The following is a 22,253-nucleotide window of genomic DNA, read 5'->3' as shown; positions in this document are numbered from 1 at the left end:
CCCAGGCTAGAACTTGGTTCTAAATTTCAGGGAAATCTCCTCAGCAAACATGAAACAGAGATGGCACTGCTTGCTCTCCATCCCATCCAGCCTCCACCCATCCCCTGCACTATCAAAGCCCAGTGAGCAGACCAGGACAGGGTTTCATGCGCAGACTGAGCTGTGAGAAGGGAGGACAAGGCTCCCGCAGCATGGACCACTTGATGATGAGAAAGGCAGATAAATGGGGCCAGACCCCTTGTCAGACTCCACCACCAAACAGTTTAGAGTCAACCACCACTGCTGTGCTCAGATCACAGCTCAGGCTGAGGGGAGCTGTGACTGGGTCAGCTGCTGGGGCAGTGCAGGCAGCTGAAAGTACCAATATCCAAAAATGCAGCCACTGGCTTTGTCAAAGGCTGTCTGCATGTGAGCTGTGATTCATGAGCAGCAAGTGATGCAGCACACACACCAAGGTTATGGGGAGGAGAGCTCTAGGTAAGGTAGCAACAGCCAAGTTGCTCAGGGATTACAGGCAGAGTGAGAGTGTGCTCTACACTTGCTTTGAGGGAAAAACACTTTGAAAATCTTTCACTGCACACAAGCTTTTTGAATAAAGTCTCCATATCACTATGCAAGCTTACAGCTTGACCTTCCCACCCAAATGGTTCTTCTGAAAAACCCAAGCCTTTTCCTGTAGTGCTGTTTATATTACTGCATTCCAATATACACAATCAACTAAATTATATTTACTTAGCTAACTTCCACACCTTTTCCCCTTTCTATTTCCTCAGATTTGGATCACTGCTTTCTTCTGCCTAATATTTTCTTCCCTAGAATGACAATAGTGCAGATACAATAATGAGGTGTTACCAGCCTTTTGTTCAAGTGCTCTTTGTTGAGTATTTCAGCTATTTACTGCCCCCCCAGAAGTTCCTGTTTTCCCACTGAGGGGGGAAGGGAAAGCCTGTACAATGACATGGCAGCTTTTTGTTCAAAAAGTCTGTGTGCAGAGATATTTAGCACATTTTCCCTGCAAAGCCTGGTATTACTAGTTTCAAATCAAAAAGGGAAAAAATCTTAAAATAACTTTAAAAATTTTTATACATATATATAAAGTAATACTAAAAAAGTAGTACTTTGCAGATATCCCTTTCTTCAAGCTATGAATTATTGCTATATCAAAATGCCCACATCCACACACACTGAAAGCTCAGCCCGCTATGATGAAATGTGTACAAACACAGAGGCATGTATTGTAATCTCCTACTGCCAACAATATTACAGGTCTTAGCACATAAAACCAAGAAACCAAAAAGGAATTAGGGCACTGAAAAGCATCACAAACTGGGGGCTTTGCTAGTTCACACAAAGGTAAAAGGAAGAGCACAGCATGCACAGCAATTTGATACAGGAAAAGGCATATATCGTTTGATAATCCAGTGATAAGGCAGGACAGCTATGGGACAAACCCATCTGTTGTATTGAATAAACAAATTTAGATTGATAGTTGTGATGCTGAGCTGTTTTGATACACAGGATTTAATAGAATCATGATGTGGATATAAAAAAAATCATCAGTGTTTCATTAAAAAATAAGGTATGTCCTGGGACTGTGGGATACATGACTATAGGGAGCTCTGAAGAAATACATAAATTAGACAGCTGGGTTATAAAAGATCATGTCCAAACAATGGATCTGAACAGCTTCCCCTTTCACCATCTATCAGCTAGATGTTCAAGCCAAAGAAACTGTGCACAAGAAACAGGTAGCATGACAGGGAATTTTTGGGGTAATCTTGGTACCAAGTGGGTTAACTGTGCCTGTTATCCTCCCAAAGTCAATTTTAGCACAATAGGTCAACACGAAAATGGTACAAGCTGTTAATTAGGTTCCTTCTAATCTGAATCTAATTTGACAGTGAGTGCTCCATGCAGGAGGATTGGAGAGGAAAGGTCTTAAGGAAGGTGATCTCTTTTATCAGACTAATCCATGGCCCTGGCAGAAGAAACCAGTGGGGAAAGTTTCTGGGCATACCCTTTTCTTCTGCGCTGAACGGAAGCAACATCAGAGCCGCCCTTCACCAAACGCTAACAAGGGGATAGGAAACGACTCTCGGGAAGGAGCTGCTGTCCTGAGGAGTCTGACAAACAATGCCAGCGCTGATTAGAGCACACAGACTGCACAGTAGGTTGGCTTTCATGTTCCTTTCATGTTCTCTTCATTTCGTGTGCAGATATGTCGGGATGACAGAAGTCAATGGGAAATTCACAACAGGTTGTAAGAGCATCAAGAACTGATTCATTATAACCTTCTCTTCATAACAATATTGTTTGTGTACATTAGATCTTAATCTGATTTTGTTCCCATCAACTATCCGGACTGTACTTGCACCAGTTCTTAGGGTCATCTTCTTGCTCGTGTGCATTGTTCATGCAATATGTAATCTACAGAAACACCAACCAACACAAGTCAAAATAAAGTGTTCTTTTTAAGTTGACTTCACTGCCATTTTTTTAAACTGAGACCTAAATTGAAGAGGCATTTTGAAATTAAGCTAAGTTTTTAAAGTGAAAATTACTACAGACATAGTATAGAGTGGGTTGGGTTTTTTTTTTCCTGGAGGTTTTTTGGGGGGAGGGATTTTTCTTTTGGTTTGTGTTTTTTCTTCCCCCCCACCCCACCCCCCCCCCAAGACTAGCATTACACTGTACAGCTTAATAAGAGAGTGAAAATTAGATGTAACCAACCTTAGAGAATTCCTTTTCATTTGTTGCTGTGTACTCAGTTTAATTTTAACTTGAGCTGGTAAAACACTTTACAAGAGACCCCATCTCACCTTTAACACATTATCTAGACTTGCTTACTTCAGGCAAACATTTGCTAGATAGTTGTCTGTTACTGCATAAAGAGAATGTCAAGTTCTTTGTACAAGCGTCTGGTCACGTTTCATGATTGCCAAAGTCTAGGAAGAAATTCCCAGTTTGAAAAAAAACTGCTTGGAAACCTCATTCTCCTGGGTAAGATTCCTACCATTTTTGCTGAGAAGTTAAACAGAAAATCCTTTCAATATACCAAATGCAACAATGAAATTGTACCTAGTAACATATAAGCTGTTTATCACTGTTTCGCTCACGGCAAGTTCCATCATTAAATTACAGTTCCACTGGCCTGCTTTGTACGTTCAAGATTAGTTTTATACATCTTTACATGGATGCTCATATTTCAAGCAGAAAACACACCACAAGAGGAACCATCTCTTCAAGTAGGTCATTACTTTCCTCTTGCACACTGCCTTTTAAAGTTAAGTCCCAGCAATATAAAAATGTACTCAAAAGAGCAAAATAAGGATTGTGGTTTTCCAAAATTAAATATAGTAGTTTCCCAATGACAATTGTCTTTCCGTCAAGTTTGAATTTTATTTGGCATCCAAACTCCTTCCCATGCATTAGGAGAAATAAAAAGAACACTAATTAATGTATTGATTTGTACTGTGCTATACCTTAGTAACAACATGGGGAAGGGAAAATATTTTCAGCTTGGAGGCCAACTAGCAATGACTGTTGACAGTAACTGTTACAACTGCATTGCACAGTCCAACGAACATGGCTTATGCACATAGAGAGGCCTTGAAGCATCAATCAGAAATTCCAGCAGGGATCTTGTTTTTCCATGCAGCCTGAATCTCTTATATTGAAGAGCTTTTCAGCCTTTTTCATCTTTCACCGAGATCACCACAAGATTGTAGTTGGTCTCAAAAAATCCAGCTCTGTCCAGCCTGCTTTATGCCTTTTGTTTTAGAAAAAGTTGCATTCTGGATGAATGCAAGAACTAAACATGTCACAATATTCACCAACAACCTCCTAAATCACTGTATCACTATCAGTATTTCTAATACTGTTCTAAAATACTATGGTATTTTTCATAGCTTTGTCCACCCACAGCTTTATGAAACCATTAAAGATGGATGTCTCATACTGAGCAGAGCCTGTTCTTTCAGTTGCCCAACACCTCCTCTCCTAAAACAACATTTCCCCAAATTTTTCGTGTAGGAGCTGCATTTTCTACGTTGATTTTCTCTGTCAAGCCTGAAGAAGAGCAGATGAAAATCATGCAAAGCAGGCCTTTGGCAAGTTGCCTGGAGCTGCTGGGCAAGAGGGCTTGAAGAAATGAGGCAGGGAGACAAAACCAAACCAAACCCACCGCAGAAGAGAGATGGGAAATTAGGACTTGGAACAGAGGCAGAGGGGTGGACAAGAGAGAGGGACAAACATGTTGAAATACTTGCAGCTAACTATGCAACACTTCCAGAAACGAGTTCTTCACACATCTTAATTCTATCCTTGGTTAAATATACATTATGCTATAGCCTATAATTTTCTGACCATATACTTTCCCCTTCTCCACACCACTACCTGCATGCAGCAACAGAAGGGAAAACCTCCTTCAGAACTAATGCTTCCCCTTATTTTGCTTTCTGCCTGTTTACTTGCATGGCCTGCAGAACTGCAATTCAGCTTTGCATTTGGGCTCTTGAAAAACACTGTGTTATCTGTGTTGCCCCACAAGTCCATCAATAAACTATTAAACACATCTCTGAGATAGAGTAGTATGCTATCCTAATTTTAGACAGTGCACTAAAATTAGAGTCAAAAGCCAATTCTTGCCAAATTTCTGGAAAACTCTTTTCCTACAGCATTTATTATGGCACTGCATTTTGCATCTTCAGAACACAGAGCTCCTACTGACTTTCAGACACATCTGAGAATAATTGCTTTTTCTGCAACTCAGACCCAAAGCTGGGGATTCAGCAAACAAGGAGTAGAGTGAACACACTGAAATGTAGGGCTTACTTGCCTTGTCTAGCATCCCACAGGAATATTGTGGTTCAAGGAGAAGATAAAAATCAAATTTTCCAAGGAAGCAATTAGCCAAGAGACCATCCTCTCCCTTTGAATAATCCCTTTCCTTACTCACAACATGACTTCCTCCAATGCTGTGTGCACAATATCCCAGTCACGCCTAGAAAAGCTCTTCTGTGCAATGACCATGACAGAAGTTTCTTGATAAAAAAACCACAATCAAGCAAGTTTTGACTGGATTCCAGTACCTGCACACAATTCAATACAAAACCAACACTGCCAGGGTGAAACTAATTTTGGTGCTTAATTTCCAGGACTTTAATAACATAATAATGTTTTTTAATTGTTAATTATTAAGCACCTATACACATGCAAGCTCTTTGAAACAGCACATGGGGTTCCTGATAGTAAGGTACGTCACCGTTTATAAATTAAACTAATACCAAATCAGCACAAATGCTGTCATTTTTTGGTCTTTTTTCCCCACTAAGGACTGAATTATAGCACCACTCTCCCCAGCATGTATCATAGCTGTGTCCTGATCCTGTAAAAGGACGATTGTGCATTTGTTTATGCTTTCCAACCTACAGCAGCAGTAACAGGCAATCACCACAGACTCACCTTCTCCTCACCTGATCCTTGTCAGTCTGCCCTGCAGTGGCTGTCTCTGGCTGGGCGCAACCAAGGCTGATGTTATCAGCTGAAGTATCATTTTAAAGGTACATTGGAGATGTTTTCCTTTTGATAGAGGATTATTTTTTTAACCTCTTCCACTGTCCCTCAGTGCTGAATTCCTGCCTGCAACACTGTCTCAGTTTTTAAGTTTCACCTACAGTTGTCTCAAAACCATGCTGCCCCATTCAGCTATTACCTGCCATATGAGCTGAAGCCTTTGGAATACCATTATTGTTGAATGCAGAGAACCTATGCGAAAATATATATTAAAGGGACAGACAGGAAAAAAAAAAAAAAAGAAAAAAAAAGAAGAAAAAAAAGAAGAAAGCCAAGAAAGATTAAAAAAAGGGAGCCTATTAGCAGCTGCACAACTTTGAGGCTAAATAAATGAATCTGTGCAAAGACAGTGTCACCTTGAATTTATTTAAATTCAGGCCTGGACATGGCAGCCACATTTAAAGCTAATGATACAAACTGTTCTTATTTTCTGGTATAAAGCAGAGGTTCTTGACAGATTTCCTTTCAAGTTGTGCACATTAGGCTACCAGTCAAAGACCAGAAGTGATTACCAGAGTATGATCAGAGAGGCTGCTTTTCCCACATGGCCTCTTTCCAGGATCCTGCTTGGGATGTTTGCAATTTACTTGTTCTTCATAACTAGATTATGATATATCCAGAGACTGACACCTTACTGATTATTACCACACCTACTTACTTTGTCTCAGTTCTACAAAATCTGGTTTTATCACATCTTAAATCAGACCAGAAACATTGTGGCTGCCCAGAACAAACTGCATGCCTCTAACAACACCAATTTGTTGAAACTGGTTTTGCTTTGCTCTGAAGATTTTTCTCTCAGCAAACCTGTGCTTGCATCAGTGTCATCTGCACACCCACAGCTTGCAAAAATGGTCAGTGTAAACACTCAGTATTGTTCTCTAGCTTGGCAAAAATGCAGTCACGCCCAGGACTGATCCAAGCCTGTGCAGTGAAGAGGTCTGGCAAAGGCTGGATACCTTATTAATGTGTGTAGAACCAAGAGCTCAGCCTCTTTAAGTTCATTAACATAAGCATGACACCAAACTTTCCTTGGACCAGTCCCAGGTGCCACTGAAAGCAGCGACTTGATTCTTTCCTTACTCAGTCCCTCCTTCACTGGAGTTTCAAGAGCCTTATACCTGATCTGGTCCTTTCAGAGGCAGGTGAATTAGTGCCAGCAGCTTCCATGGGGAACTGGCTCAGGCCACAGGAACAGAACTACCTTGCCAAAGGCCTGATGGATGCTAAAAGCTATTTGCTGTTTGACACTAAAAAAAAAAAAGAGCTAGGTCCTCTTTGTAAGGACACACTTTCTGCTGTTTTTCTGGAATTCAAAGGGGAAAAAGTGCAGAAATATCACACAATACAATATGTACTTTATCCAAAGTAAAATGAAGCTAAAACCTATTTATAGATATATAAATGTATGTGTACACATATATATGCATATATGTCTGCATGACCATTATAAACTAAATATATGGCACTGTTACTCCCAGAAGAGAACAGGAAAAAACAGTAGGCTGAATGAGAAGGCAATCAACAAACAACAAAACATCATCATTCCCTCCACACTTCCCATTCTGAAGGGTTCAGAGTCCCCAAGGGAGTTTTTCTGTGGTTTTGAGATTCTTCTTTTTAAGAAGAATCTTTCAGGCACCTCTGCTCCAACCCTGCCTGTTGGTACTACACAGGAGGTTCAGAGCACAGAACAGAGCAGATACATCAGTGGGCTCCCCAGGTACACAGGAGTGCTCCCATCCAAAGGGCAGGGAGTGAAAGGCATCTGCTTTTGCTCTGGAAGCAGCATTTTGTTAATGGACTCAGAAACCTGGGGCCATTAATGATTTTGCAAGAATCTGGTGTGACCCATAGACAACTTCTTTCTGTGTCCTTTTTCTGCTCACATTCTGACTATGCTGCCAACAAATACACCTCTTCATCATACACTGCATGGAAAACAGGGGTTCTTAGATAGGCATACACCATTTCAAGATCCTCTAATCTGTGGTCTTAACAGAGTATAATAAATAATTACAAACAAAAAAGCAGGAATGACAGTGCAGAAAGAGAAAAAAAAAAGAATATAACACAATGGGAGAAAAAAAAATCCCAACAATCCCAACTGAACAACAAATGAACAACCACAAAGAAAAGAGATGCAGACAAGTCCAGGATCTGAATTAATTTTAGGACAAAATGCACCATTGGGTGTCTCCATCATTATCAGGTATCTGGCATTATCACTGTCTTCCCATAGCATGATTACCCAGGGATTTGGGACTCTTGTGCATATCTGGAAAAAGGCAATTTTCAGGAATGCAGTCACAGTCTCTTTACAACTACATCATTGACCTTTGTCCTCAGACCATGATGGCCCCCTCAGCATTTACCCTCACATAGGACTCACACCCAGCCACAGCATCATGCTAAAGCTAAGCACCTGGAAAGCTCTGCCTATTCCATTAGGAATAATGGGAGGACTGCACATTTCACTGTCATACAGACACAGGCCACTGAAGCCCCAAATTATCTATTTATTTTTTAAAAATAAGTTTGTGCACGTAAGAATTTTTGCAGGCACAAAAGAAAAATAATTTCTAGAGTTTTGGGGGGGGGGGGGGAGATTTGTATTATATTCACTATCCACCCAACAACAAAGGAGATGTTTAAGTATGACTTTAAAGCATTCTTCTCATGAAGAGATAAAGACATTTCACACGTGTTGTACCTTAACTCTGACGTATTGAGAATATTTTGCATTTTTGACCTTTGGTAAAATATCTTCATTCAGTTTAAGAGGCATTTTCACCCTCCTACCATTTTAGCCCTAACACTGTTTCTATCATCACTTGGAGCATGTTCAAAAGGTTCTGTTTTCTTGTGTCCCCCAAACAGTTCTCTCTTCCCAAGGAAACACCCTGATCTTGTCCAGGAAACCAAAGACCTTACAGGAAACAGAACTTAAAATAACTATATGATCCTAAAGGAAGATGGAAATCATATAGATGTGTGTATTCAGTACACTAAAGACAGCTAAGGGTTAGCAGTGAAACAACAGCACCTAAAAAAGGCAGAACTGAAACCTGACTTCAGCAAGAGTTCTGTCTGATCAAGACCAAAGGAGAGAGCTGAGACTTGGTATTGTGTGTTTTCTTATTCATGCATAGGAGCATGAAGCTGCTGGATGAAGTGACTGACTAGTCACTACAGAATTTGGTTTTTTCCATTCAGTAATTCAAAGTGAATAATATTAAGATGGTGCTTGTATACATCTCCTCCAGGCAAAGCACTTATTCAACATGTCAGGATGTAGCTCAGTGTTGTCAACTACTTGCAAGCAGAAATGCTATGATCGGAGTAAAAATCACACTATAAGAAAAAAGTAAAACATCACTACTATTCCTGAAAGAAGAGAAAGTCTTGCTGCCACTCAGGTGAGGAGAGAGGCTCTTTGGAACTCCCTCCATGTTTCTGCTCTATTCTTCTGAGCTTTTCCAAGAAATGGGAGGGCAGGAGGAGGATGGTAAATACACACAAAACTTTGAACTGCAGTCAGAGAGGCTGTATGACTAAAAGAAAAAGCTAAATGCAAGGAGAGCTTTAAGTAAAATTTTTTATTTTAGCTTTCTCACAGTAGATCATCCCATCTGTATTACTTCTGTTTTTCTTAACATGAATATGGCTTTATTGCTGAGTTAATTTAACACTTGAATATCAGTAGATGAGTTTGATGCATCTCTCAGGAAAAAGACAAAGGTGAAAAGTCTGTCAAACAAACACTTGCACATTTCCAGTTGTTCTGGTTTTGGCAACGTCAATATCAATATCAAGATCTGACCTAACTTTCAATATCTATTTAATATTCTGAGGGTCATCAGTCTACTAGAATAAACAAAGTCAACAATGTTTCCTTTATGAATTAAACCTGCAAAGGTCTAACATTTGAAGAAGAATAATGAACCAGTGATCAAAATTATTTTTATTGTCCAGAAACATAAATTTGAACCACAATTTTATGTGGTGCTAATAAAGTAAATGAATTCCTATCAGGCTTCTATTTCAAGTACCTATTTTATTCTGGGCATTTCAAAGAATAATGTGCACGGAACAGCATAAAGAAATGCAACTGTAAATACAATTAACTAAAACTTATGCCATCACAAGATCTCAGTGCAGCAGCAGCAAAGTAACAACCTTCCAAACCTTTCCAAGCTATAGAAGTATTTGTTTTTGTCAAGGTCAAATAGCCATCACAAGCCTTAAAATCAGTAGTGCAAGTTTTACAAGAGGCTCCATCTAGCAACACACTGGTATGAAGCAACAATCTGAAGAGATCAATGTCATCCTGCTAGAAAGTAAATATTTTTATAACTACATCCATAGCAACCACAAAACTCTCCACTTCCCCAAAGTGATCCATAATGCTTGACTTGAGAAGCTGATTTAAAGCTCTGAGAAGGTATCACTTGCCATCATTTTTCTTGGCCATAAAAGTCCCAGGAAGATAAATGTAGCTTTTCTGGGCCATCATTTCACAGAAAAGAAACACTCAAAAGATATCTCTAGAAATTGCTATACTTGCTCATTTTGAAACTGTAAATCCTCCAGGGGGACTGGTGGTGCTACACTGTAGGAATCAGTATCAATTACTTTATATGATGTATTTTTACTTCAGTGTCAACCCAGGCAATTGACATCTCATTTTCTCATTTAAAGACTTTGTGTAACACCACTTACATCTTCTGTGCTACTTTCCACCAATGGATCTCAGTGCTCCTTACAAAGATTAGTACAGATATTCCATGAATGGATGAGACATTCTGAGAAGTTAGAGAGATGCAGATAAATTAACCTGCAGAGTCAATGGCCAACTAAGGCCAGTAAATGCAAGTTTCCAGAGAGAACCCCCTGCCCTGTCCAGCAAGCACCACTACTTCTGTATATAAGTGCTTTGGACAGCCTTCCATGCACCAAAGTTATGTTTTATGCCAGTTTCCAAAGGCCTCTCAGAAACCCAGTGGCATTTTCCACTTTGCTCTTTCCACTGAAATGAACTGACCCCAGCTCTTTCCAAGTGAGTTGCAGGAAACCTTGCACCTGCTCTGGTCATGGAAGCAGACATCAAAGGCAATGGAAATCTGTCAGCACCAGGTAATTTAGCCTACACTTCAGGCTGCATTTCTGAGCTCATTCATGCTGGATGTATGCAGTGCTAGACCAAAAAGCATTACAGAATTAAGATTAACCAGGTTTGGGTACATAACTCTATTACTGCTGAATAGGCACAGTCAGCCTCATCCCACATTTACACAGGCTCTAAAGCAGCTACATAAAGGATGGATAATACCTGATCCATCATAAAACCTGTCTTTATAAAGCTAACTCATTTTGAACAAATTTGAAACAGGAGACTGAGTTAATAGCAGACCAGTGCTTTGCACGACTACAAAGAATCTCTTAGTAGGAACTGTTAAGCTGAATTTACTGTGCCATTAAACCACAGCCTCAGTGCAGATGTAGGCTGGTTACCAGCACACATGGAAACCCACACAGCAGTTAATTCATCTTCACAGTATGCAAATCAGGGACATGGGAGCAAAACCTGATCAAGATCCTCCATTTAAGGGGCTGGAATGTTTCATTTATGGGGTAACTTTCTGCTTTTCCATTCTCTTTGGTCAAAGAATAACACAGATTTGCCCTTTGCCTACACAGAGGAGAGAGCAGAGTTTCAGAGCCAGGAGACACAGACTGCACCCCTCTTGCTGCATGCACATTGCTGACTGACAGCAGCAATAATCAAATATTTATGCAGCCCCACTCTGAGAGTGCAAACTCTCGGAGCATTTACCACTATTGTTTAATGCCCCTAGCTCAGCTTTAACATGGACATGGGATCTGGCAGATGAGTAGCTACACAGATAGCAGATATGACTAAAACCAGTCCTCTTCCCTGTCCGTGTCACAGCTGTCCCAGAGAAGGGGCACCAGAAGCAAAGGGATGCTTCTACCACAGCAGCTGTCCTTCAGAGCTCAGAGTTTAGACTGGAAAAGATCTACCAGGCTGCAAACTCCTGAGACTGAATTACATGCTGGTCTTATTTACAGGTTTGCAAATCCTTAGCAGAAGGATCATGCTATAAGTTGGGGCATCAGTACTGAGGGTCAGAAATATCCTGAAGGGCCAATTGGTGCAGGCAAGGCACAGCAATCAGAACAGGCTGATTTAGGGTACACAGCTCCAGTACTGCTGAATATGCACAGCAAATTTTGAAGTAGAGATCTTGGGATCTCTAGTCATGCTCTGTTAAAGTACATTTTCTCTCAGAAAAAAAAAAAAAAAAGAACATACCAAACTGGTGGAAAATGTTTAACCAAAACCCAATGCCAAATATATATATATATATATATATATATATATATATATATATATATATATATATACAAACACATATAAACTCACTATTTGATTTTAGTAACTGGGGTTCTTTCAGCTAATTCCATATAAAGGTCTTCACTGATATATTTTTCTTTAATTTCACCAAAGAACAGCTACCCTAGCTGCTTTAAAATAAGTGGAGTTAAGAATTAGAAGTATTTCCTTAAAGGGACTATCTATCAGTACTCCACTTCTGTAGGACCTGCCCTACACCTTTCAGCTTAATATCAGAACTGTACTCTGTTCTCTCAAATACACCATTGCAAACCTGTAAAAGTTAATCTACATTAGAGACTTCTATTAGCTCCTTTGAGTTGGCCAGGAACTGCTCATTTCACATTTTACAATTATCCCAGGAGTTAGGAACGGCTGAGAGGAAACAAAATCCCTCTAAAAAGCATCATCACTGTTTAGAAAGGTAAGCTGCACGACATCACCTGTCAACACAAACTAGAAGGCACACTTCCAACAAAGAGTAAGCAAGAGCCTGTCCATGCCCTGTGGCCATGTAGCTCAATGTGAGTGCAGCTGATCCAGCATTCACAGCCAGGATGAATATATGACATTCCAGCAGGGCTCTGGAAAAGCCTTGGGCATCTCTGTAACAATCTGCAGTGGGATCACTCTTCAGATAAAGTACTAGAAAGGTACATAACTCCGTTGTAATTACTAACTGAAAAAGAGTGGAAAAGAAAGCAGCTATTCTTTCAAAGACTTGTTTATTCACAGATCGACCACAGCTTTGACGGTGAAGCATCTCCTGTATTTAACAGCCAAAATAAGCCTACAATCACCTATCTACCAGAGATCGACAGAATTCCCAAAGACACTGGCACACAGGGCACCAGCTGGGAGCAGGCTCTGACCTCACAGCCTCATCACTATCGGCCTCCACAGCAATCTGGCATCTCAGCGTGCATCCCCTCTCCAATGGCACTGCTCCTTCCAGAGGTCCCACATCATACACCAGCCTGAAGCTTTGCCTGGTTATTTTTACTTTGAAGTCAGCAAAACCAACAGCCATTCCACTGCTCTGGTGAAGCACAGTGTTTTCAAGCCTTGAAAACGAATGTGATCTGATAAGTTAATCCTTGAAGCTTCAGCACAACAAAAACTTCACACAGGAAACTCAAAAACTTAGCTGGAGAAGCCAGCTTTTAAAGACCCTTAATTATGAATAGTGTAGATGAATGGAATGAAACACGTAATTTTTAAGAGATGCTGAGTATCTGTGGCTCAACACACTGAGGGCACACAGGCCTGCAATGGGATCCTGGCGTTGTGCTGTTCAGTGCCTACCACTAAGGCAAGTGACCGAATTTAGCACTGCCTGGCCCTCTGTATGTTCATTTACACCTTATGGACTACCTGCAAAAAAAAAAAAAAAAAAAAAAAAAAAAAAATTCACTATCAAGACCAAAAGGCAGCAGTTCATCTCCTACTCTGCACAGGTGTACCTAAGCAGTAAGAATGTAAGGAAATGGGGGTTTTTTTGACCTAGGAAACAAAGATAAATTGTTTAATAAACTCTCACATCATGACTATTCGTGTGCTATCAAGTGCAAAGCATACACAACCAATGTGGTTACAGAAAAGTCTCCAAAACTCAGCTCCCTGTCTGCCAAAACTCGTCTTTCCGCTACGGGACGAGATGATACCGCAGATACCACGGGAGGCTGAGCAGACCGCGTGTGCCCTGCGCTCCTTTTCCAGTTTCCAGGCGGGACAGTTGTGCCCCCGCCGCGGAGCCGCTCCTGCTTCCGCGGGCTCGTCCTTCCCCCGCGCTTCACCTGCGGGCAGGGACCCGCACGGGGTGATGCGCTGAGGGACACCCCAACCCCTCCTCATCCCAGCGCCGGCCGAGGCTCCCCCGCCCCTCCGCGCCCCCGGGGCACTCACAATCTCGGTCACCATGAGGAGCCCGGGCACGGTGCGCAGGAACTCCCTGTCGTAGGCGAGGGTGCTGGAGCTGGCCGACAGGTTGGCGGTGAAGGAGCTGCTGGTGGTGGTGACCGTGTGCGAACGCGGGCGCGGCGGCTGCTCCTGAGGCGGCGGCACGGGCGGCTCCATGGCCGGCGCGGCTGTCGCCGGACGGGCGGCGCGGAGGCACCGCCGCTCGCCGCTTTGTGTGGCCCCGGCGCCGCGGGCAGCCCCCGCCTGGGCCAGGGGGAGGAGGAGGAGGAGGGTGCTCGGCGCCCGGCCCCGGGCGGGGAGGCGGGTCCCGAGCGGGGCCGCCCGCCCCGGAGACCGCCCAGCCCTCCCGCCGCTGCCCCCGGGGCGGGACAGCGCTGCCCGGTGCGAGGCTTCCCCAGCGCCAGGGAATGAGGGTCAAAGCGCGTCCCCTCTCAAAACCATCTCCTCAAAACCATCTCTGACCTCGCGGACTTTTATACACTCGGGATCCCGTCTGCTTCCAGTGCGGCCGAGGAGCCAGGCTGAGCCACTGCTGTCTGTGCCACAGCCCTTGGAAGGTCCAGCCTCATGCCCCGGCCGTCATCGTGGCTCCGGGCTGTCACCCCCGGCTCCAAAGGCCCCAAAGGCTGGCAGGGGCCGTGCTGTGCCGCAGGTGGCTGTCACCCCCGACTCCAGAGGCCCCAAAGGCTGGCAGGGGCCGTGCTGTGCCGCAGGTGGCTGTCACCCCCGACTCCAGAGGCCCCAAAGGCTGGCAGGGGCCGTGCTGTGCCGCAGGTGGCTGTCACCCCCGACTCCAGAGGCCCCAAAGGCTGGCAGGGGCCGTGCTGTGCCGCGGGTGGCTGTCACCCCCGACTCCAGAGGCCCCAAAGGCTGGCAGGGGCCGTGCTGTGCCGCAGGTGGCTGTCCCCGCTGGCAGGGGCCGCAGGTGGCTCTCCCCGCTGGCAGCCAGCGCCTGCGAGAGGAACCGCCACGAAGTGCCGCGGGCGGGGAACGGGAGTCTAGGAGCTAACACAGCCCTCCCAGAGCTGGAAATGGGGGTTTGCTGGGGTCCGCCAAATAACCAAGAGACTGAACAACGCAAAAGACTTTTAAATGCCCTAAAAGTCACTGGAAATGTAAAGTATGAAGTCATTATTTACCCATGGCAGTGCTGAGCTGTCCCTTAACCTGTATTTTTCAGTACTCCAGTCTGAAGTGTCATTAAAAAAAACAAATCCAAACACTTCTGGATCTTTTAAAAGCTTCTAAAGAGATCTTCCATTCCACAAAAACCATGGGGTTTCAACAATAAGCAAGCAGGTTATAGTTATTTTCAACATTCAGGAACTCTAATTAGCAAAGGATTTTGTGGCCATTCAGTAAAAATGAAGTGTTTTCCACATGTCTGGTGGCTATTGTCCTTGAATTGTTTACTGCTGCTCTCCCACTGGATAACAAAGGCTGGATTTTGTGGTATTACCTTTCAGCAAGGGACTGAAGCAGCTGGGAAGGGAGGAGGAGTATGGGAGAGTTTCTCCCAGAAATACAGGAAACATGAATTACCCAAAGGAACTGTTCTTGTGCATTATTGTGCCTCCACTCACAGCGTGTGTGTGTCACAGTACAGGCTCCATGGGCTTCTTGGAACGTGTATCTTGGCTCAGGCTCTGTGGAGCCTTCATGCCCTTTACACTCTGACTAGGAAAAGAAGTATACTCTGATTAGGTCAAAATATGCAAGTTGGTGAAGCCTTTCAATGTAAATGTTTTAGACACTGGTGACTTTTTAATTTAAGATGGCAGAAGAAATGTGGCAGAGTTTTGCAAACATGAACTGCAGGTCATCATAACACGATGCCTGTCACTTGACATGATAAGATATACAGATAGCATCTTTTTTCTTTTGTTTTTCTTTTTTTTTTTTTTTAAGGAAAAAAGAGACCATTAATACACACTCAAACCACTGAACACAACTCCTTAATCATGAAACAAGGAATTTTATACTTTTTGGCAAAACCTTTTTTTTTTTTTTTTTGGTTGGTGACATTAACAGGACTATGGGCTTTTTTGTGTTCCTATTTTATCTCTTTCTTTTATATAAGAGTTGATATTTAAAGGTACAGAACACACCTGTGCACTGGTCTGTCTGGAGGCCTGCTTCAACTGGCTTGCAAGTAAAAAACGCTTTATCTGATTGTTCAGCACTGCCAAGGTTCCTTCCAATGCCAGAGCTGCTTTGCCATGCCCCTGTTGCTGTTTGTGAGGATCCATTGTAACTGCATCAATTTTCCTCTCTGAGAGATTCCTGTCTTTTCAGTTTTCCACCTAGAAGATCAGTAAATAAAAGTGAGGAAATGTGGGGCTAAAATTCATGCTGCTATCAAAATTAACACTAATTTCAGTGTTTCAATTTCAATTTTGTTTGAGCCATTCACATCACTTTCCCTTTGAGAGCCGGTTTATTTTACACTAGATGTATATTCTCACCATGTTTCCAGGATGTTATTCACTGGTCTCAGTGTTCATGCATAATTCTAAAACTCTTTATTTATACCCTAAACTCTTGAGGGTCAGTGTTGGTTTTCTTTCAGCTATCAGAATCAGAGCAGTAAATTTCATTGCTTTTGGTCTGCACATCTGTTGTTTGAGCATCCCAGCTCCTGTAGGGGAGAAAAAAAAGTAAAATAAAAACACAGATAGGGAACCAATTCTTTTCTGCTTCAGCTCTATTAATAAACTGTACACTTTCAATGTCTGTTGTAGAGGTCTAGTATCATGATTAATTCAACAAGAACTGGAGGGCTACACTAGTGGGCAATTTCTCTGAACACTGGCTGCCACTCTGACTTCCCTAGTTAGCTTATTTTTCTCCAGCAAACATATTCAAAGAATGAGTTTCACTAAAAAATGGGTAAACACTCCAGAAGCTTTTCTGTATCTGATATTCCTGGAAGCAAATTTCATTCTTTAACTTGACAACATAATACTTGACATTTTGAATGTTAATTGTGAGGCTCTAATTTTTTTGTTTTGCATCCTTGCACTGAGGGCTAGAACTGGAAAGCCTTCAGGGACCAGCTAAGCCTAGCTAGATTTTTTTACATGTAGATAGCATCAGAAACAGAATAATTGAATGCTGCTGCTTGAACAATCAACCTTTTATTACAGAACTACCAAGAGAGAATAAGGTGGCCCATTTTCTTTATTTTAAATTAACCTTTCAAGGGAAGGATCGGCAAGGCTTTTAAACACCAGTCAAGATTGTAGCCTCTTATTTGTCAACTGCTATAAGGAAGTAAAGTCTGATTAGGAAAAAAATATGCAATGTGGTGAATGCAAATGCTTTAGTAAAAGCAGAATAGTGGATAAAGGTATTATCAGGTTTCTCAGTAAAGGGATTATTCCTGAATGTCTCATTATCTAATTAACAGAGTCTTCCATTTAAGCTGGTTTTGTTCTCAAATCCTGAGGTATCAACATTTTTAACATTACTGATCAAGCCCTCTAGAACTACTTTCTTAGCAACAATCTGGCCAGCTGGAAGTGCTAATTAAAGTAGACTCACAGGTCCAAGGAGTGGAGCTGACTGGAATTTCCTGAACTGTTTTTCTGATTTTGAAATACAGCTTCCCTTCCCCCTTCCCAAATCCTAGAATTTTCAAATGTGAAACTCATTCAGACTATTTTTAGGTAAGTAAAACACATTAACATATAAAAGATGAGTGAGATTTTTCAGTGGTTATCAGCAGGTTTCACCCCAAACAAAAAATTTACTATATTTATACCACCTGAGTGAGCTAAGAAAGCTAAGGAAACTTAATCTGAAGAGAGCAAGAAAGGAACTGTACTTTCCATAAAACCCAGGTCTCGCACAAGGAACGGGGATTTATGTCAGATGTCCAGGACAAATATTCTCACCCTTGACATCCTACTGTGCAAATAATCTGAGGATGAGTTATTTTTAGTTAGCATTAAATCAAGAAATGATTGGAAATTTCCTATTGGCTTTTCAGAATTAGCAAAGTGTAGGCTTTGAGCTACAAAAGTATTCAAGTAAATAATTTATAACATATTTTACCCTTCAGCAGTTTACAACCATATGGAAAAGCTGATTTATACTAACCCAAACCAGAAATACTTGATTTGTACTTTGGTAGTAACATGTGCCATAGGCACATGATCAATCAGGGCAAATGTCTCTGTGTAGGAATCCATATTTCACAAAGAAAAGATGGTTTTCATGACTGAGATACCTGGATTTTCCAATGCTGCTGCAACAAAGAGAGAATAGGTGAGATGCTCATATTTTCAAAACAGCCATTATTTGGCAAATCCATAGAGAATCCTTTTTTGTACATGGGGTCACTGAACATGAAGCTTGTTTTGTTTTGCAGCTTGGGCACCTAAAATTAAAGAACATAAAATCAATACCAATTGAAACAATAATCAAAGTAATGACAGGGCATGAGATTTTATCAGCAGGTGTTTGTTACTACCCTAATGCTGGAAAAGGCAGGACTTAGCTGTATATGTTCTGTACTCCTCTTATCACAAATATTTCTTTCTTTACATGAAGTTTACTTGAATTATATGCACAAAGTCCTGACTGTAGACACACAGTCATTTTACCTGCCAGAAAGCTGTCTTACAACATATTTTGCCATACAGATAATTAACTCTGTGCTGGGAACAGCAACATACTGACTTTTAGATTTTATTTTTCAGTTTTGAAACCCATGACACTAAGTAAACTGTGTGGTGATAGAGACTGTGCTAAGAAAAGAAAGCACAGAGTACATAAGCCTTGTATTTTCTTTGCATTAGGCTTTCACCAGCTGTTTTATCTGCTCTGGTAATCTAAAGATCTCTCCCAGCCCTGCAACACAACTATGTCACAGATATTGTACTGAGGAAAAATTGCTTACTTCTTTCAGAGCTGGCTTGTACTTAGAACACACTGTCCCTGCACACTGAATATATGTGCTTAACTTTAGGGCAGAGAGCACATCTACTCAAATTAAAAAGAGTTTGTAGTGAGTAGTGTGAAGTCCACATACAAATCTTCTCAGAACAGGAGTTGTGGTTTTCATATTTAGGGACCTCAGCTCTGTAGTGCACCTGCAAGAGATGTCTGCATTTCATTTCCCAGGCTGCTTCCCAGCTGCTCTCAGCTGTCCTGCTCTCCAGCGAGCCTGCAAGCACAGCTCCAAGCACAGCTGCTGGCTGTGCCTTCTCACACTTGCAAATCAGAGGCCACCCCAATACTCAGGAGTGTCTGGTGTCATGTTGTGTGAGGAAGGAGCTGATTCTGCCCCTGAGCACGTCCAGGCAGGCTGTCCCTGAGGCACACTCATAAATACTTTCATTAGGGTCAGCAGTCCGCCACAGACCTTTAAATATTATTATGGAGCAAACATATACTAGTGATTACATCATTGAGAATATAAACACTTCCACTGAAGACATTTGCATTTTCTACCTGCTAAGGGTGGTGCTTGCCTAAGTGTTTATGTAAATCACAGCAGGTAATGTTTATATAGCACCCAAGCCCAGTGCAAAACAGCTGGAGGAAAATACCACCTTCAACAATTGTCAATGCCATATTTGTTTTTAGATAATTAATGAAAGACTGTATAATTCTACCGTGGTTTCATCAAAGCACCATTCAAGTTTAAGGAGAGAGTTCACAGCCAACTCAGTTTGCTTGAAGGCTTAAATAAAATATTAAACAGTCAGCTATGTTGCTCTGCTTTGGTTAATACAACACCATGACAGAGGCCTGAGACTTAAAGCGTCCCTTATATCAAATTATGAGGAGGCCACTTGAGCTTGCTGTGTGTTTATATACACTGAGAGAAGACATGGATGGCAGGTAAAAACCTAACCAAATACTATGGCTAAAAGCTGAAACTAGACAAATTCAGACTGAAAAGAAATTGGTTTTGTTGTTGGAGCTTTTTGATTGTATTGTTATTCACATAGCATTATTAGCTATTTGAAGGATTTCTTAAATAAAACATTAAACTCTCCATCATTTTATATCTATAATTCCAAGCTATAGGTTTATTTGAAATGTACCCTTTACCAGACTTACATTGACAAATTTGGTGGTCTTTATTATACAGAACATGACAAGAGATGACCCAAATGATTTGAGAAACCACAGAAATTAATTCCAATTATTTCCATAAAGTGCCAGTCCTGTTAACGCTCTGGTCACCCAGCTGTACAGTACGCATGCAGTACCAATGCCTGACACATCTCCTGGAGTGGCAGCAGAATAAAGGATCTAATGAATCTTGCTCTGTCTGGACAATGAAAACTGGTGATGAAACTGCTGTACAAGGAGAACATACTGCAAGGTTTAAGAGTGGAAAAATTCTCATCCAGAGAAAGTTAAAAAACCAGTGGGCTGACTGCAGGACCTGCAGAGAAAGGGGCCAGGTAACTGGGGCGAGGTGCCAGAGTGTACATGCTCTGTCATGGGGGGCTGAAGTGCAGGAGAAGAGAACTGAGCCTGGCAGGGCACTGACCTAAATCTTGGGGAACACAACAGTGGAAGGAGAAGGCATAGGAGTGCAGGCAGATGTTTTACTGCTCCTCATCCTGGTTGGCACAGCCTTTCTGTTAGTATGGAGTATAGACTTTTGACATCTATCCATTAACAGGAGAGGAAAATGTTAACAGAGGACACAGTACACCACGTAGTGGCCTGAAATCTGCAAGCAGCTGAGCAATATAGCATTGGTATTTTCAAATCAGCACTTTATCTCTGCATTTAGACAAGTGTCAAACGACTTCTGTGCAACAAAGAACAAAATGACCCTGATGTTTGTATTTACAGAGCAGTCTTAGCCCTGAAACAAAACAAAAGCAAATAAACAATTCTCCCTAGTACAAAACACAGTCAAGTTCAATTCAAAGCAGGACACAGAGGTGCAGGCACCAGTGTTTTAGGATATACAAGATACTGCTCATGACTGTCAAATCATTGGATGCTTTCAGAGCATTAGTGTTACAGATATGCAAAGAACCAGCATGCAAAGCTCCTGATACCTGGTAGGACTTGTGTTGGTGCATGAAAAAAACCCCTGCAGTTAAGATGCAAGGCACTTAATGAATCCTCCAGTTCTAGCTTCCAAAAACATCCTTTGCAAGAGAAGCGGGAGTTTGAAGAAACAGGGGAGAGAAAAATGTTTCTGTTATGACTGCATGTATTTATGGGGAACAGAGTGTGTTTTCTGCTGCTGGCCTAATAAAACCTTCTGGGATTTTTAAATGAATCAGAAAGACAAATTTAGTTAAATTTCTCAATTCATTTAGTTTTCTACAAAAATTGCAGGCTTTGGGCTGTGTGAGAATAGTGCATGGTGTGAGACTATAGGACTCAGGGTGGATGATGGGCTGCCTTTTGGAGGGATTGGGATTTCCTCAGAACAAAGGCTTATTCCATTTATGCCATGTCTTGAGAAAGCTTATCCTGTCAAGTCATTTATCACCCTGCTAACTAGCTACTGAGAATGGATAATGCTTCTTCCCTAGATCAGTGAGGGAAAAGAGAATTTTAGAAGAAAGGAAGGTTTTCATTTGGGGATTTTAGGAGATTGGGAGAAGAGCCGATAGGAGTTAGGATATCTAAGCTCTTTGAACGATGAGAAAAACATACCAGGAAGGATTTTTCTAACAGCTCATAGTGCAGCTAAAACAGTCTTTCTGCTGAGGGCATACCTGGTATTTAAACTATGTGAACTGGCACAGCCCTGTGGTTTGCAGTACTAGATTTGGAGTAAGTAGAGGATGCTCTGTGATGGATGTGGCTCTAATTACAGATATTGAGGTGAATGAAATCCATTTGCAAATGTCTGGCTTAATGCTAACTATGAGACAATTATGATGTGAGATTTTTAATTATACAGATGTCCCCATACATCCCTGCAATGAAAAAGCTTCTTTTCCTATAAACTTTGAGGTTGGCTTACCTTAATGATCAAGAAAAGTACAGACTCCATTGGTTGTGCTGGCTGCAGTGGGGATATTTGTAAGAGCAATCTATTCCATGTAGATTTTTCTACAGAGAGCATATCCTCAGTTATCCACATTCTTGGCATTTACAAGAATTTGATATCTTCTGGTAACTTTCCTCTGTTCACCTGGAATTGACTGATCAGTTGACACTATGAAGATGAGGATGTGACAGCTTCATCTCCTCAGCACATCAGAAATCTGATTTTTTAGAAAAAAATATATATATACACAGAGGCATACAAAAAAGCATGTTTCATAGATCTAGACAATTATTTAAAAAAAACAATAGTGGTCACTAAATATATAAAATCTATGATGCTACAAAAGCAGTGTGATTC

At 41.6% G+C, this 22,253-nt stretch overlaps 1 protein-coding gene across 2 annotated transcripts in view; it reads right to left on the bottom strand.

Moving 5' to 3' along the window:
• The window catches only part of CMTM8 (CKLF like MARVEL transmembrane domain containing 8), a 35,628-nt gene extending 21,358 nt beyond the window's left edge, over positions 1–14,270 (bottom strand). For both annotated transcript variants that reach the window (XM_071429952.1, XM_071429953.1), the window contains exon 1: positions 13,898–14,270. In XM_071429952.1, the coding sequence (XP_071286053.1) occupies positions 13,898–14,068 (171 nt within the window). In that variant the 5' untranslated portion in view covers positions 14,069–14,270. The remainder of the gene's footprint in view (positions 1–13,897) is intronic.
• Between the last annotated feature and the right edge of the window lie 7,983 nt (positions 14,271–22,253).

The sequence above is a fragment of the Agelaius tricolor genome, unplaced genomic scaffold (assembly GCF_023055355.1).
Source record: "Agelaius tricolor isolate 1412-34295 unplaced genomic scaffold, bAgeTri1.0.p SCAF_6, whole genome shotgun sequence".
Lineage (NCBI taxonomy): Eukaryota > Metazoa > Chordata > Aves > Passeriformes > Icteridae > Agelaius > Agelaius tricolor.
The sequence above is the reverse complement of the archived record's forward strand: the minus strand, read 5'-3'. Positions and strand labels throughout refer to the sequence as shown.